This window comes from Corvus moneduloides, chromosome 16 (assembly GCF_009650955.1).
Source record: "Corvus moneduloides isolate bCorMon1 chromosome 16, bCorMon1.pri, whole genome shotgun sequence".
NCBI classification, from domain to species: Eukaryota; Metazoa; Chordata; class Aves; order Passeriformes; family Corvidae; genus Corvus; species Corvus moneduloides.
In genome coordinates, this window is record NC_045491.1 from 1,617,644 (window position 1) to 1,633,309 (window position 15,666).

Consider the following 15,666-nt stretch of genomic DNA (forward strand, 5'->3'; position numbering starts at 1 on the left):
CTCCTCAGCCTTATGATTCAGAGTGTACTTGTGACAGGCAGTGTGTTCGCTAACTCTTCCCTGTGATATGAAATGCAACTATTTCTTTAGTAAGATCATATAATTTGGGGCAACTTTCCTGTTGAACTCCTAAACAATAAAAATACTGATTCCCTGCTGGAAAACTGTGTGTACTGACCAGAATATACCATTTCCTCTGAAGGGTTGCATCTGCTGACCATGAATGTGTCAAGACGAGGAGTCACGAGCCAATGGTAGTGTATTTCACCAGTGGAACTACGGGCTTCCCAAAAATGGTGGTGCAGTCCCACAGCAGTTACGGGATCGGATTTGCAACTACTGGCAGGTATCACCTTGCAGTTCCTCCCAGGGTCCTCATTAAGTGACGTGATCACCATTAAATGGAACATGTGACCATAAAGCTCCAGTAAATGTGGGCAATTTGTGACTGTAGGATTTGCGCTGTCCTCATCTTTCCCCTCTCAGGGTGAAACCTGTGTTATTAAAAGCTTCGTCAAGGCCCAGTTGACCTCATCATGTGCAGAGTTGTGTCACTCACAGGCTGAAAGCAGAGGAACAATAAGGAAAGTGTCCCTACAGCTGCACCAGAGGAATTCAAGTGCTTTCATGTTGGGCCAACCTGCCCTGAGAACCAAAGCAACCTTGGGCCATGTCATTGAATCTTAAAAGTTACACTTCGGGTTAAATCTGTGGCTTGGTACTGATTTGCTTTCCCTGGAAATTTTTTCATCTCTGCTTCTTCATCAGGTATTGGATGAACTTGACTCCTTCAGACATAATGTGGAATACCTCGGATACTGGCTGGGCAAAATCGGCTTGGGGCAGTGTGTTTGCACCATGGGTCTGTGGATCCTGTGTCTTTGTACACAATATGCCACAGTTTAAACCAGAAGTTATTGCAGAGGTGAGTAATCCCCATATCCCAAGCAATCCAAAGGTACCAGAATGCCTATTCCTCCTTCCAGCTATTCCTCAAAAACCAGTCAGCTGGACAATTCTCCTCAACGTTGGCCTCTTGTATGGGGTAGAGACCCTGAATTTCCCAAGAATAATACTGGAAAAGCTCTAGTCTAGTTCCCTATGACCAATTAGGCTTGAGCCTGGGACACACCTTGGAAAGCACAAAGAAAATCAATTTGAACTACTGCTCTCAGTGGTCCTTCACTTATATGTGTGGCTTTTGTTGGACAGAAAGTTCCGTATTTTCTACAGGAGTTGGACTGACTGGTGCAGCATTTTTATGGCTTTCATCTTGCAGACATTTGAGCACATAAATTGTATTAATCACCTGCACATTCACAAGGTCAGAGCCACCATCACACTTTCATTTGCAACAGAATAACTCCCTGTTTTTCTAGACTCTCTCCAGATATCCCATCACCACCTTCTGCACAGCTCCCACTGCCTTCTGCATGCTGGTCCAACACGATGTGAGCAGGTACTGCAGGGAGGGGAGGGGAGGGAGGCTGAGGCACAATGCTGGGACAGCCCTGGAGGTTTAGTTCCTCAGGTTCCTTAATTTCTTTTTCTGTTAAAGGCAATCTAATTAGCAAAACCAGCTCTCAGAAAAGAAGGCTGTGTTCTGAAAGGTGAGAATGACTAGGGCTAGCCCAGGTAGGCCACCTGGGCTTCAGGACTGGGTCTTTGAATAGACAGCACAGAGGAAACAAAGGAGACATTTTTAAGTTGTCACTTCCTCTGAACTTAGGGTTCCCAGTTCAATTTAAATCAGCTGGGCAGCATTGGATCAGGGAGCTACTGGAGTATGGTGGAGTTGTTGTCACATGCTTGAGAATGAAGGGAGCAGTTAGAGGAGCTTCACATCCTGAGAGTTATTTGGCAGCTGTTCTCCCCAGTTTGTTACTCTGTAAAATACCCAGCTTGTGAGAAGTGGTTTGCAGGGAGTTTTCACATCTTTGGTAAGGTACTTATTCTTGTCACATAGGTCTTTCAACCTGACAAAAGCCAACCCAGGTTTAGCAGAGCTCAGCCTCTCTGTACCTATTCAGCCTTACCTTCAGTTTTAGGGGTACTTACTTGGAAAGCCAAGGGAGGCTGTTCAGTGAGGGCCATTCACTGCTCATTTTAGGAGCTAAGACAATTATTTCATTTTCTGTTCCTCTCAAGCTACAAGTTCCTGAGTCTGAAGCACTGTGTAACTGGAGGGGAAGCACTGAATCCCGAAGTGTTTGCAAAGTGGAAAATCCAGACAGGGCTGGATATCCATGAAGGTTATGGCCAGACTGAAACAGTACGTGTGCATTAATTCTTGCAATATACCCATTCACAGGTAACAATACCAGAGCCACAATGTCCTTGATAAATCAATGGAAAAGGTGAGAATCACTTACATGATTAAAAATATAATACTTTGTATAATTATAGTTATATAGTTCCGGAATCAGCAATCTGCATATTTTGATGTTTTAGACCCCTGCAAAAACCATTCCAGAGACACTTCAGATCAAATAAGTTGTCATCTTTCCTTCAAAAGAAAACTTAAAAAATAATTTGCTCCAGCTATCAGTTTGCCTTTCCAAGGTTTTAATGGCAAATATTAAACCAGCTCACATCCCAGACTTCTCTGTAAGTGAACATTAACAAAACTATTAAGGGTCAGATCTCAGGCCTTCTCTCATCTTGCTCTTGAAATGGTCCCAAATTAATCGTCCCATTATTGAAGTAAGGTCTGTAATAATTTCACATCTGCTGTCTTGCAGAGTCAAGTGTTTGCAGGAGAACCCACTGGCTCTGACTCAGCAAAACCAACCTCACACAGGTCTGACCTGCAATGCCTCTCAATCCCTCTCTGATGTTCTCAAAAACCCCAGTGCAGGTCCTTCATTCAGCCCTTGTCACAACAAAGTCATGGGAAGGTGCCTAATGCAAACAATAATAGCATTCACAAGATGTTGCAACAATTTAAAAAAACCCCAAAAATCTATTCTGCAGGTGGCAATCTGTGCCAATATGAAAGGAATGAAAATTAAACCTGGCTCTTTGGGAAAAGCTGTTCCCCCTTATGATGTGCAGGTACGTGGAAATGTGGCAGCTGTGGGTAGAAGAGTAAGGCAGGGCTGTCTGCAGCCCTTCTGTGCCCTGCACTGAGCTGGAGCAGATGCTCCTCTGGGCTGATCAAAGCACTGCTGCTGTGTCTGTCCTTGCTGCAGATCGTGGATGACCATGGGGCTGTTGTGCCTGCAGGAGAAGAGGGCACCATTGCTGTCCGAGTGCAACCCACACGACCCTTCTGTCTGTTCTCCCAGTACTTGGTGAGCCCGACCTGCTGTGCCTGTGTCTGCTGAGAGACCTGGGAGAGACCCAGGGCAAGGCTCTGCCAGGAGCAGAATTTCATGCAGGCTCCTCAGAAGGTCTCACTGGGTTGCTTGACGACTTTGATCCTGGTCAGTGCGTGGTGGTGCTGAGGCGCAGGACATTCTTAAGAAAACAGTAGAATTAAGTAACCTAAAGATATTCTCCCCTGCAGTTACACTCTCATATTGAACAAGCTTTAGGGGACCTATCCATGTTTTTAATCCTCTTTTGAACCCCCATAATATTGGGATATTTGTAGCATCATCAAACAACAACTTGTAAAATGTAATTGCTCACTCTGTGATAAAAGTCTTCTTTAGGTTCAATACTGTAATTTCAGGCTTTCACTGTCTTCTGTTGTCAGTGTTTTTTCTGTGTAACCAAGAGGTTAAACAGGATGTGGAGGTCCTATAGGTCAAGGCAAATAAAGAAGTTTTTTCTGCAGGTCACCTCATCTGAGTTTTGGTCCTGACAGTTAAGGGTAAAAAGTTACTTTTGATAGGAGGTTATTTTGGCAACCCCCTGCAATGATAAATCACTTCTCTGAACAGAATGGGTTGCATATTTGCTCTGATGGATGGGCATTTTGATAGAGCACGACCTTTTCCCTCTAGAACAGAAATTTCTACATACACTCTTTAGTGTGTAGCTCTCTTTTCCACCTGTCACATACTTCAGCCATCAAATTAACATGGCTAATTAACATGGCTCTGGGTTTTTCACCAGGAAATATAAAACAGTATTGAACATACTCATTTCAAGAACACCTTAAAAACTTATTTTGATAATTTTTAGCACCACTGCAAAGTAAATGTGTTATGTCTCACTAAGAATCAGAAACTTCTCTTGAAATGTTTGGTTGTTGCCAGGATAATCCAGAGCAAACTGCTGCCTCTATGCGTGGAGATTTTTATGTCACGGGGGACAGAGGCGTTATGGATGAAGAGGGATATGTCTGGTTTGTTGGAAGAGCTGATGATATCATTAACTCTGCTGGGTAAGGCATCTGCTTCTAGATTTGCCTCATAAACCAGAGCCCGCCAACACCAATGGACTGGCCCATCCTGCTGGGGCTGACCTCTGCTCGTGCTCTCCCAGGTACCGCATCGGCCCCTTTGAGGTGGAGAGTGCGTTGCTGCAGCACCCAGCAGTCTCCGAGGTGGCTGTTGTCAGCAGCCCCGACCCAGTTCGAGGGGAGGTAAAAGAAAACAGAGCAAAGATGTAGTAAGAAATGCCCTTTATTCTAAGCATCAGTATCCCTGTATGTACTAGGCTTCCTTGGAATTCAGTATGTTGCAGATTTTTGAAAGTAAGTGGGCTAAAGTTTTTTCAATCCACATTTTAATAGATCTTAGAATATCAGAACTATTTCCTTGTTTGCAGGTTTTATGTGGAAAAATAGTTTGGCTTTCCAGACTAATCATGACATGTCTTTCTCTAAGCAAGGAAATTTTGATTATTTCTTGTTTCATCCCTTAGTGCACTGCACCAATGACATCCAGAGTGTTTCATTTTTGTTTTATATTTTCGAACTTTGCAACATTTCTTTGAGAAACAGGGATGAGATTTTCAGCTTCAGTAGGATATAAAGTTAAGGGGAAAATAAAGATGGAAATATGGAAAACATCCTCTGCTCTATAATCAGTCCTTCATAGCACAGCATTCTGTAATAACCAGCCAATGAAAAGAGAAATTAAAGAAAAAGACCCAATTTGGGCATTCTCAATTTTGACACTCACTTTACATGACAAATGTACCCCTTTATTCCCACCTCTGGAAGTTAATGGAATCCCTTCCTTTTTGTGGCACAGGTGGTCAAAGCCTTCATTGTTTTAGCTCCTGCTTTTGTATCACATGATCCAGAAAAATTAACTCACGAGCTCCAGCAGCATGTCAAGAAGGTGACTGCACCTTACAAGTATCCAAGGAAGGTAAGTACAGCCCAAAACCACAGGTTCTCTAACTGGACCAGAAACTGAGCATTTTTTGCCCTGCCTCAGCTGCTTCTCGACTGCGTTCTGACAAACACTCCAGGCAGAGTTAGATGGAATAGAAGCAGATGACAGGGTCTGTTGCAGCTGTAGCCTTGGGTTGTCTGTGTGTGCTAGAAAGGACCCAGAGGGAGGCAATGGTCATGAAATTTTACTTTATGGGTGTCCAGTCTTTCTTTCATGGAGTACTGGGGTTTTCACAGCACCTCAAACAGGCAAGGCATTCAGTCAATATTTCATCATCCCAGCCCTGGCTGTGCAGCTTCCCATCCTTTCACCCCCAGCCATAATGAAAGCGTGTCTTTCCTTCAGCTGGGAATTTAACCAGAATTTATTTTTGCCTTTCAGGTGGAGTTTGTTCAGGGTCTGCCAAAGACAGCAACTGGGAAAATCCAGAGAAAGGTTCTAAGGAGCAAAGAGTGGGCAAGCATATAAAAGAGCAAGAGTGATCTGGAAGGCAAGGAGAGAAATATTCCCTCACCTGTACCAACCATAACACATCAAATATGGCATGTGTTTATGACCCAGAACTCTTGGAAACATTGGGAAAATCAATCTATGGCAGAAAAAGGATAAAACACTCATATGGTTTGAGGGTATGTGGTATTGGAACCACTTTTGCCATCGACCTACAAATTTTCAGGAAGAAGTGCAAGTAATTCAAAGTGTGGAATATGAGAAAGGACAGTCCCAAGTGCATACAAAGGTCAAATTTTTTTAACTGCAATTTGTATAAATACTTTCCTTACAAAAAAAAAAAAAAAATAAAAGGTAACTATAACTCTTAGATACATACAAATAAATGAGAAATTAATAAAAATAGTCTTTGTCCTGTGGTGGGTATCAGCGGTGCATTGATATATTCTTTTCAAAAACTACCACTGTAACATTCTCAAACTCTTTCGGAGTGGAAGGAAAAAGACATTTCTTTTTAATGCTTCTCTTCATCTTGATAAATTTGTGATCTACTTAAATGGCTAAAGTCGAGGCAAAAGAAGACCCAAAGTGCTTTAGGTTAACTGCAAATTATGCACAATTACCAGTGGTGTAAATGATTACAAGAAAAAGGTTATGCCACAGGAAGAGTTCTGCTCCTTGCTCTGTATTGTGGCACATTCTGTTCTCGTCACTCCAGAAGAAGTGAGCAATAAAGCCAGAAGGGCTTCACTCCAAAACACTTATGAAGGAGTGCCCGGCTTTCACATCTCCAGGGGACAGCTGATCTTTACAGGGCCTCGTATGGGAAACGTCCTGACAGGTGAGTGAAGTGAATGAAGAGGATCTCCCCCAGCAGCTCTCAGCCTCTCCTGCCCACAGCAGCCAGGTCAGGAAAATGAGGAGAAATGTCTCTATCAAATTCGGGGGCTACGTAGTGAAGTGAAGGTTCTTGGGACTGATGTGGTGAATGGATCAGTCAGCAACTGCTGCAGCTAAAGCAATGAGATTCTTGCTGGAAGGAGTTTGGAAAAACCCAGAAAGAAAAAGGAATAGAGAATTAGGTACTGAATGTATGAAGCAGGAATGTTCTTCTAATGCAAACAATAACATCTGATGTTTTTGTGTTTTCCTATGGAGGGTTGTAGGCAATTAATTAAAAAATTAAAAATTTTAGAAAGCAGGATAGGGAACTTAACATGTAATTAGCAGGTTAAAATCATCAGTCTGGCTCTGTCTAGCTTAAGTGACTTTAATGAAAAACTCATTAATTCATACCTAGATTATCTTTGGTTAATCTCAATATTATTTTTATTTTTTGTTTGGTTTTTGTTGTTTGTTGTTGCAGGATTCATAGCAACAATTCTGCTGATTTTCTTATATCGTCTACAGCACCTACATACATAATCTTCTGCCATGAAGTTGTTGTTTAAATTACAGAGTCTAAAACTCTTGTGGACTCTGAAGCCTCCTAATAGGACTTTCCATGGACATCCCAGGCTGCTTTCCTCTGATGTACATTCCCAGTATGAGTCCATCAGACAGGGCAAACAGGAAATACCAAAGTACTTCAACTTCGCAAGTGATGTACTGGACAAGTGGTCTGAGATTGAAAAGGTAGGTGATCTTTTGTTGTGCCAATGAAATACTTTAATTTTAAATTTCATTTGGAATAAGTCAGGTTTTTTTCTTTATAAAAGCAACCAGCTGCCAAACCATATTTGCATCAGGAAATTATACAAAAGCTCATTCTTGCTTGCTTTATTTATTGTTATTTTGGAGGAGCACTAATGCACAGTGTAAGGCTTAAACTGAAATAGGATCCAGACTAGGACTTGGGTCTGGAGACAATTAGGCTGGTAAACATTTCAGGTTCAGAAAAGAAGAATCTATTGGGAATACTTGAGCTTGATGAATAGCAAATCTTGATCCTTTAAGGACAGGAGAAAAATAATAGCTTATATGCCAGTTGTCAAATACTCAGCTCTTCCATAATTTACAGATGTCTGTGCGTTATTATTTCATGGTCTTTCAGAAGAAAATGTTTTGTGTTTGAATCCCTGTGTTTTTTAGGCTGGCAAGAGGCCATCAAACCCTGCTTTCTGGTGGATAAATGGCAAAGGAGAAGAAGTGAAGTGGAGCTTTGAGGAGCTGGGGTTCCTGTCCCGGAAAGTGGCCAATGTGCTGACTAAAGACTGTGGACTGCAGAAGGGGGACAGGCTTATCCTGGTCCTACCACGAATTCCAGAATGGTGGCTGGTCAAGGTGGCTTGCATGCGAGCAGGTCAGTGAGGTAAAAAGATCATTGCAAATTGGCTGAGAGGATCAAGAATGGATATGGTTTATCAAGGAAAAGTAGTGTAACAACCCAGTGAGTGGCCTAGCCCCCAGGCAGTCCCAAAGGATTTTCACTAGGGGCCATGGGAGACAGAGCTTGTGCAGCAGACAAGGCGATTCCAGAAGGCTTGGAAGAGCCATGGGAGTCACCAGACAGGTCCACATTTCACTCCTGACAGGAGAGCACAGGCATCTGCATTAATCTGATATAACTGTTTGGCTGGGGAACACCAGGGCAAATCCATATCCGAGGTCAGTTTGGGAGTAGTTAATTTAGGTTCTTAGAAAAGAATCAGATGCAGGAAAAATGCCAACACAAACTAACTTCATCGCTCTTCCAGGAATTGTCGTAATTCCAGGAACATCCCAGTTATCAGCCAAAGACATACTGTACCGACTCCAGGCATCAAAGGCCACGTGCCTCATTACCACTGACAAACTGGCTCCTGCAGTGGACTCGGTGGCATCCCAGTGCCAGCTCCTGAAAACCAAGCTAATGGTGTCCAAAAGCAGCAGGGAGGGATGGCTGAACTTCACTGAGCTGTACCAGTGAGTGTGACTTAGTGCCACTGCAGTCACGAGGACAAAGCAGACCTGTTCCCACAAGCGCTCATTGACACCAACTACAACCACTGAAGTCATAATTGCATTCTCCTTTTTACAGAAAACAATCTGCTGACCATGACTGCATCAAAACCAGGATTGAAGACCCAATGATTATCTTCTTTACCAGTGGAACCACAGGTTCTCCAAAGATGACTCAACATTCCCAGGGTAGTCTTGGTTTCAGACCCCTTTTAAGTGAAAGGTATGAAAGACTTAAACCTGCTTGAACATAAGATAATTGAAATTGCACAGCAGAACTATTGTAAAACATTTCTGAATAAGAAATACCAGTGTACATCCCCAGTCCTTCTCCCTTTGAAATCAGAGTAAAAAACCCATCAAATTTCTAGGGATTAGGATCATCCCTAGTGTCCCCATCTTCCAGTTAATAACTCTTACTCTCTTTCTGGGTATTTTTCAGTATCTTTTCATTATTTTTTTTTTCTGTTCTATCAGGTACTGGTTGGATTTGACTCCCTCTGACATGATATGGAACACAGCAGACACAGGATGGATACTAACTTCAGTAGCATCTTTTTTTGATCCCTGGGTTTTTGGATCATGCATCTTTATACATCACCTACCACAGACTGAATCAGCAGTCATCCTAAATGTAAGGGAAAAGCTCTTGGAAATGTATTCATCTGCAGAAAGGGTGCCAAAACCAATTCTTGACAGCATCCACAGATTTCATGAGGGTTGTGTTTATAGCAGTGTTTGAGATGCTGTATTTCTTGAGTAAAGCCCCTGCTCTCATTTTTAATGTATCCAGAAGGGGACAAACATGCAATCCATTCTTACATTTTGCTCATAGCTGGTGAGCACGTGAATGGAAATCATCCAAAAGCAGCACTAATTGCCTGCCATTCATTCTAGTGACTGTGGAAGCAGTATCAGTTGATACTAATGTAGAAAACGAGGGGTATCTCTGCCCACACTGGCCAAGATTAAAGTGAAAACTTCCCCATGATGTAGGCAGAGACATCCTTTTTCTGGCCATGCCCCAAGCTGTGGGGTCCTGGTGTCAGGTAGATGTGTTAGCATGGGATTTATCCAATCAAATATTCAAACTTATATACAAATATACAATATACAATATTGCACCAGCTGCAGGAGGGTTCCTCACCCAACAGAGGGTGTGGTGCTTTCACACAGGGGGCAAATGTACTTCTCCTTTCTGTGTCACCTGTTTACTGCACATTCCCAAGGCAGTTTCTTGTCTGAGCTTCACAGATCCATCTTGTTGTTTAACCCTCTAGACTCTCTGCAGATTCCCAATTGATGCCCTGGTCGGTGCTCCAACATTGTTCCGCATGCTGGTGCAAAATGATCTCTCCAAGTACGTCAAGAAATTATTTACTTCTGTTTAATTTACCCTAACTGAACTTCAGTCATCTCTCATATCTAACTGCTTGACCCAAAATAGGGCAATAATTTAGTTTAAAATATCCTTCATGAGAAGACCATCAAGCAAAATTTGAGTTTTGCTGAGTTTTTTGATCAAACAGAGAAACTTGATGTTTTCCCTCAGAAATTTGAGACTTTTTCTATTTGCTACTGAACTTGTGAGTATGAAACTGAGAGTCTGTTAAATACTTTGTCATAATTTTTGTTTACCACATTAATTGTCCACACTTTGGGAAGGGCTTCATCCTAGAAAGTGCATGTCAGCATAACTGTGAGGGAACTATTTGTTGTGGCAGTTGTACCTCACCCCCATCTCCAATTCTCACTGCCTGCCATTGTTCCTTCCTTCCCTCTTGAACTTTCTCACTTGGCCTGTTGCAGAGGGTCAGCAACCAGGGCCCTGGCTCAGCAGATCAGTACTTGGTTATTTATAATCCCAGCTGACTTCAGCAAAAATTTTATTTTTCACATGTTTAACCCTGACTGCTACTACTTGTAGGTAGAGTGTTGAGCACAGACCAATATTGCTGCTGTATGGGGAGCAGAAGGATCAGGGATCCCCTGATTTCCCCACCTCATGGCACTAACCCTCTCAGCAAACAGCTCTCCCGTGGTCTTTACCCTTGCCTGCTCCTGCTCTCACCCTATAGACTTAAGTATTGCCTTTCTTGTTTTCAACTCCCCGTGAAGATACAAATTCATGAGCCTGAAGTACTGCACGAGTGGAGGGGAACCGCTCAACCCTGAAGTCATGGAGCAGTGGAAGAGCCAGACAGGGCTGGACATCCACGAAGTGTATGGCCAGACTGAAACGGTACATCTGTAGGGTCCATAGCCTATTCTGTCTTTGGAATTCCTTTTTGCTGCAAGGTTTGTTCTGTAGGAGCACAGCCTGTTTCCTCCTTCACATTTCTGTGAATGTTTCAGTAATCCCCTTCCCTGGTAACCTCTGCAAGAACTCCCTCTCACAGCTCTCCTCACAGAACCTGCCAGAAACACGGGGCTTTGGGAGGGAATGTGCTGTAATATCTCCACAAATGTCCTTAAGCTAATTCCAAGTAACAGTGACAGCCAAGAGGGCAGAGTTTGAATCAAAGGGAAGAAGACTAGTTAGTAGAGGACATTAATTTTCCACAGATAATGGAACAGGATTCTTTTAGGGAGTTTTATAATTTTGCTCATCTGTACTCTCCAGCACTGACATATAGGATCCTATGAACCTTAATTCCTTACTTTGGAATTAGGCTAGAAACTACATTTAATGAATTGAGTGTGAATGTGGTGATTTTCTACTGCAAAACTTTGGTTTGATTTTGATTTTGATTTTTGCAGGGAATAATCTGCTGTGGTTTTAAAGGAATGAAGATTAAACCTGGATCAATGGGGAAGGCAGCTCCCCTATATGATGTTCAGGTTTGTTGACTGCTCTTTAGATTCTGTCATAGGGGATTATTTGTTTGGTTGGATTTGTGTTTGGAGATTGTTTTTCCATTGGACTAAAATAAGAGCTGTTTTTCATTCCAGATTGTAGACAAAAATGCCAATATCCTGCCTCCAGGACAACAGGGGGAAATTGCCGTCAGAAGCAAACCTATAAGGCCACTTGGTTTTTTCTCTGAATATTTAGTAAGAACTTTATTTTATTCCTCACCACCACTACCAATCTCCCCAAAATCTCTCCAATTGCATAGTAGTCCAAAATGTTGAACATTTTTCACCATTTTATTATTTATTACCAGAGTAATTTGTTTATTTGTTATTATTTGTTATTTGTTATTATTTGGATTGGTAGATGTTAGAAAAGGAAAGAAAATAATTTAAGATCAAGTTAAATTTTTTTCTTAAAGAATAGAAATTGTTTTAAACTTATTTTATTGTACTTTATAGCAATATCAACATTCTTGATTGAAAAATTAAGTTCCAGTGCATTTGATGTTGTGGGTGTTACAGCACAATGTTCAGTCAATGCCTGTTTAAAATCTTAACTGCTGCTTGTAAACCACTTTAAGGATAACCCCAAGAAAACTGCAGAAAGTGAACGTGGGGATTTTTATGTCACTGGAGACAGAGGGACTATGGATGAAGATGGATATTTCCAGTTTATTGGCAGAGACGATGACATCATCATTTCTTCAGGGTCAGTGTGCACACACCCATTCTAAATCTGCCTTTGTATAGTCTTGAATGTCCTGGTGAGCTTCTGACATCAGAGTGCTGTGATAGGAATCTCTTGACCTCTTGACTTTGGAATACTTGCTGTCATTATCAGCTTTTCACAGACCCACAGTATGATGATCATCTTGGTGAGGATGCTGCATCCATTTCCCCTGCAACCTCTCATGTGTTTCAACAAAGAATCAAGAGTCCATCTGGCAAAGGAGGGATGTTTATCTAGTTTATTTTCTGACTAAAATTGAAGGACTCTCTATTGAATTCAAAGAGCTTTTGAAACAATTTATTTTTAACATGTTGAAATGGAAGATTTGTACGATGTGATATCATAATATGGCACCAGGTGCTGCTGCAATTGCAGTGGGGTGGAGCTCCAGTGTAAGAGCCCCAAGGAGAGAGGACAGATGGAGAAGGATGCACAGCCCCAGCAGTCCTCTGCCACAGGAGCACCATGAAATGCTGCTGCTTCTAACCCAGCCAGCTTTCCCTTTTTGCCTAAAGCTTCCATAGTTGGTTGTCGATTTGTTCTGGCTTGGCTTTTTTCTTCAACATGACAATTAAAAAACATTTGGTACTGGTTATTCCAGAGAAAAAATAAGAGACAAATCTCATTTTTATTTTTGCTTGCCTAGGTATCGCATCGGGCCATTTGAAGTAGAGAGTGCCCTGATAGAGCACCCAGCTGTGGTAGAAACAGCTGTTGTCAGCAGCCCAGACCCCCTCAGAGGAGAGGTAACAATGCTGAACAGAGGGGGAGAAGCAATGCATTTGTCCAAATACATAATGATATAAAGAGTTTTCTACTTAACTGAATCACGTACTCTAAGGCAATAACATCATCTTAGAATCATGGAATAGTTTAGGCTGGAAAACACCCTTGAGATCATTGAGTCCAACCATGAAACCAGCACTGTCAGGTCCACAAACAAACCTAAGCACCACATTTACTTCCATCATGGATAATCCCAGTGGGGCTGACAAGCAAAATCCCTTCCCAGTTACGTGCCTTTGCTCTTCTGAGTTTCTTTTCATCCCCAGGTCCCCTCTGTGGAGAGAATTACTGTGATGTTTACTTTGCCCTTGTTCTTAAGTATTTGTCTATTCACTGAAATTGTCATTTATGACTCTTGGTGCAGCCAAAGTTGTGCTGTACCTGCCCAAGCATTAGACATGGGCTGCAGGTGTGGTGGAAGCACGGTCCTGTGCTGGGATAACAGGGTTTACTGTCCTCAGCGTGAACTTCAGAGAGAAACAAAATGTCCCTTAGCTTCAGGGACAACTCCAGAGACACCTTTTATTGTCCCTTCCTCTTGACTGCCGCTGAGAAAAAAGAGCAAAGGCTCTTATTTGTGATGAGGGCACAAAACCCATGCTTTAAACTTTCCCTTCTGCACATACACATGCAGAAGTTGTGTCCTTTCTTACCATGTGCTGGTTTCTGTGTTCCTCCTGACCGTGGTGACTCTGGGCAGCTCTGCTCGCTGGTAACCTGCACATCAGCCCTTAAAAACAGATGGTGTCAGATTGCTTTTGTTGATTTTACCTTGCAGGTTGTGAAAGCATTTGTGGTTCTGTCCCCAACCTTTTCATCCACTGACCTGAAGAGCTTAACTCGTGACTTGCAGGACCATGTCAAGAAAACTACTGCTCCATATAAATACCCTAGAAAGGTAAATACTTCTGAGGAGAAACTTTAAAACAGAGCACCCTTCCTAAGTCTCAGGAGAATTGCCATTTAGATTTTCATGATTCACTTGAAAGAGACAGCAGTAAAGATTCGTCTAGAGCACTGGCTCCAGAATACCATTAACAATAACTTCCTAAATAACATTAGTTTACATTGGTTTTCATGCATTTGCACAAAGTACTTGTTAAAATTTCTCAGAATTTTCTAGGTTTTATATATCCCAGTTAGATCTCCATATTCTAAGTCAGACTCACAATCCTAATTCTCTGGTTTGTATTTAACCTTCAAACAAGCAGTTGCCAGTGCCTTTAGGGTAGCACATGACTGAACCTGAATAAGTTTTTGACTACTGATCATCACAACTAACAAATAGACACAAGCCCAAGATGATACACTTGGTGTTTCTTAGTAATCCCAGCACCACAGGAAAAGAGCTACTGCAGTGCCTTAGCTCATGTGTGCAGAACTCACAGAACTAAGAACCATTAACGACTTTGGGGCTGTAACATCCTTTTTTTCTTCTTTTTGTCATTCATCTCAGACCTCTGATACCATGCAGGCATTCACCCTTCTGCTGTGAGTTACTGTACTCAGCTTGGTGAGCTGAGAGGCAGCTGTAGAGATGTTTGGCCATCCAGGCAGCCAAAGAGAAGGTTTCACAAGGGGCACAATGTGCTGCTTTGGTGTGGCTTGGATCTGGGGCAGGCAGCTCTTACTGATGGGAGTCCTCTCCATTTTCCACATGTGCTGAGAGCGAGTCTTGGAAAACCAGCTCTGTAGAACACGCTGCATTGCTTTCTCTCTTTATTTCATCCAGGTGGAATTTGTCAAAGAGCTGCCAAAGACAGTGACTGGGAAGATCAAGAGGAAAGAATTAAGAGACAAAGAGTGGGGACGGATATAGCATTGTTTGGAATTTAACAAAACTTCTTTCATTCCATTAGCACTATATAAATTTCACTACTATAACTGCCCTCATTCTGATCTCTTTTTGTTAAATGCTTGAGCATCAAAAACTACAGGTAACATCAAGATGTGATATTTGTGCCTGCTTGCAGAGTTTCCAATGCCAGTACTTGACTGAATTGTATTATTCTGGGTGAAAAATAAAATTTTTAATAGACAACTTCAATAGCCTTTCCCTTTGAGAGCTCCTCATCATCCCTCTTAGAGCCCAGCTTCTATTTGATGTTATTCTCAAGAGACAACAGGAAAGATAACGCCCCCATCTGAAAAGGTATTCTACGTCACACATATTTTGATTCACTATTTCCTGAGGGTTTACCCTGACATCCAAAGCTTATGGAAAGGACATGGGGACTGGTATGGTCGCTATATGGGTTCCAAAAACGCAACATTATGAAAAGGTTGCAAAAGAACATTTTTTTCTGGTTTTGGATAGTGACAGCAAAAGTCCTGGAAAAGCATTGTTACAGATGGGGGATTAGCAGTTTTATTGAATAGATTCAAAATCCACGGTTTTGGTGGTGGGATGAGAACCACATGTAGGTGTCCTTTCTTTTGAAAGCATCTTCTCTCTTCCAAGCACTAGCCAGGAGTGGAATTCTCAATGCAAGGTTGGAAGTATTTGGCATGTTTTTAAACTGTGAGGTATGTTATTGTGGACAATATAAGACTACTGACTTGCACAAGTAATATGTATTTATACCGAAAACTATTCTGAAGTAGATATGA

At 42.0% G+C, this 15,666-nt stretch overlaps 2 protein-coding genes across 4 annotated transcripts in view; both read left to right on the forward strand.

The window, feature by feature from the left end:
* LOC116451997 (acyl-coenzyme A synthetase ACSM4, mitochondrial-like) overlaps positions 1-6,112 on the forward strand; it is a 28,481-nt gene extending 22,369 nt beyond the window's left edge. Inside the window, exons 4-13 of one of the 2 annotated variants that reach the window (XM_032126056.1) lie at positions 203-346; positions 769-925; positions 1,380-1,459; positions 2,149-2,272; positions 2,974-3,054; positions 3,192-3,293; positions 4,206-4,333; positions 4,435-4,534; positions 5,148-5,267; positions 5,676-6,112. In XM_032126056.1, coding sequence (XP_031981947.1) covers positions 203-346; positions 769-925; positions 1,380-1,459; positions 2,149-2,272; positions 2,974-3,054; positions 3,192-3,293; positions 4,206-4,333; positions 4,435-4,534; positions 5,148-5,267; positions 5,676-5,762 — 1,123 coding nt within the window. In that variant the 3' untranslated portion in view covers positions 5,763-6,112. The remainder of the gene's footprint in view (positions 1-202; positions 347-768; positions 926-1,379; positions 1,460-2,148; positions 2,273-2,973; positions 3,055-3,191; positions 3,294-4,205; positions 4,334-4,434; positions 4,535-5,147; positions 5,268-5,675) is intronic. The other variant, XM_032126051.1, reaches the window with a different exon arrangement.
* Positions 6,113-6,497: 385 nt separating this feature from the next.
* LOC116451998 (acyl-coenzyme A synthetase ACSM4, mitochondrial-like) lies at positions 6,498-15,103 on the forward strand. Of its 2 annotated transcripts, none has more exons than XM_032126058.1 (14): positions 6,498-6,585; positions 7,111-7,379; positions 7,836-8,046; positions 8,441-8,648; positions 8,764-8,907; positions 9,162-9,318; positions 9,965-10,044; positions 10,803-10,926; positions 11,445-11,525; positions 11,637-11,738; positions 12,122-12,249; positions 12,917-13,016; positions 13,835-13,954; positions 14,789-15,103. In XM_032126058.1, exons 2-14 carry the CDS (start codon positions 7,179-7,181, stop codon positions 14,873-14,875), a joined length of 1,743 nt encoding a protein of 580 aa, XP_031981949.1. In that variant the 5' UTR covers positions 6,498-6,585; positions 7,111-7,178; the 3' UTR covers positions 14,876-15,103. The 2 variants fall into 2 exon arrangements, with proteins under 2 accessions (XP_031981949.1, XP_031981948.1); XM_032126057.1 differs by having other exon boundaries at positions 6,507-6,826.
* Positions 15,104-15,666: the final 563 nt, after the last annotated feature.

Coding starts and splice junctions, on each gene's coding strand:
- LOC116451998 (XM_032126058.1), top strand. CDS start 7,179: ATGAAGTTGTTGTTTAAATTACAGAGTCTAAAACTCTTGTGGACTCTG. Junction 8,908..9,161: donor AGACCCCTTTTAAGTGAAAG/GTATGAAAGACT, acceptor CTGTTCTATCAG/GTACTGGTTGGATTTGACTC. Junction 13,017..13,834: donor CAGACCCCCTCAGAGGAGAG/GTAACAATGCTG, acceptor TTTACCTTGCAG/GTTGTGAAAGCATTTGTGGT.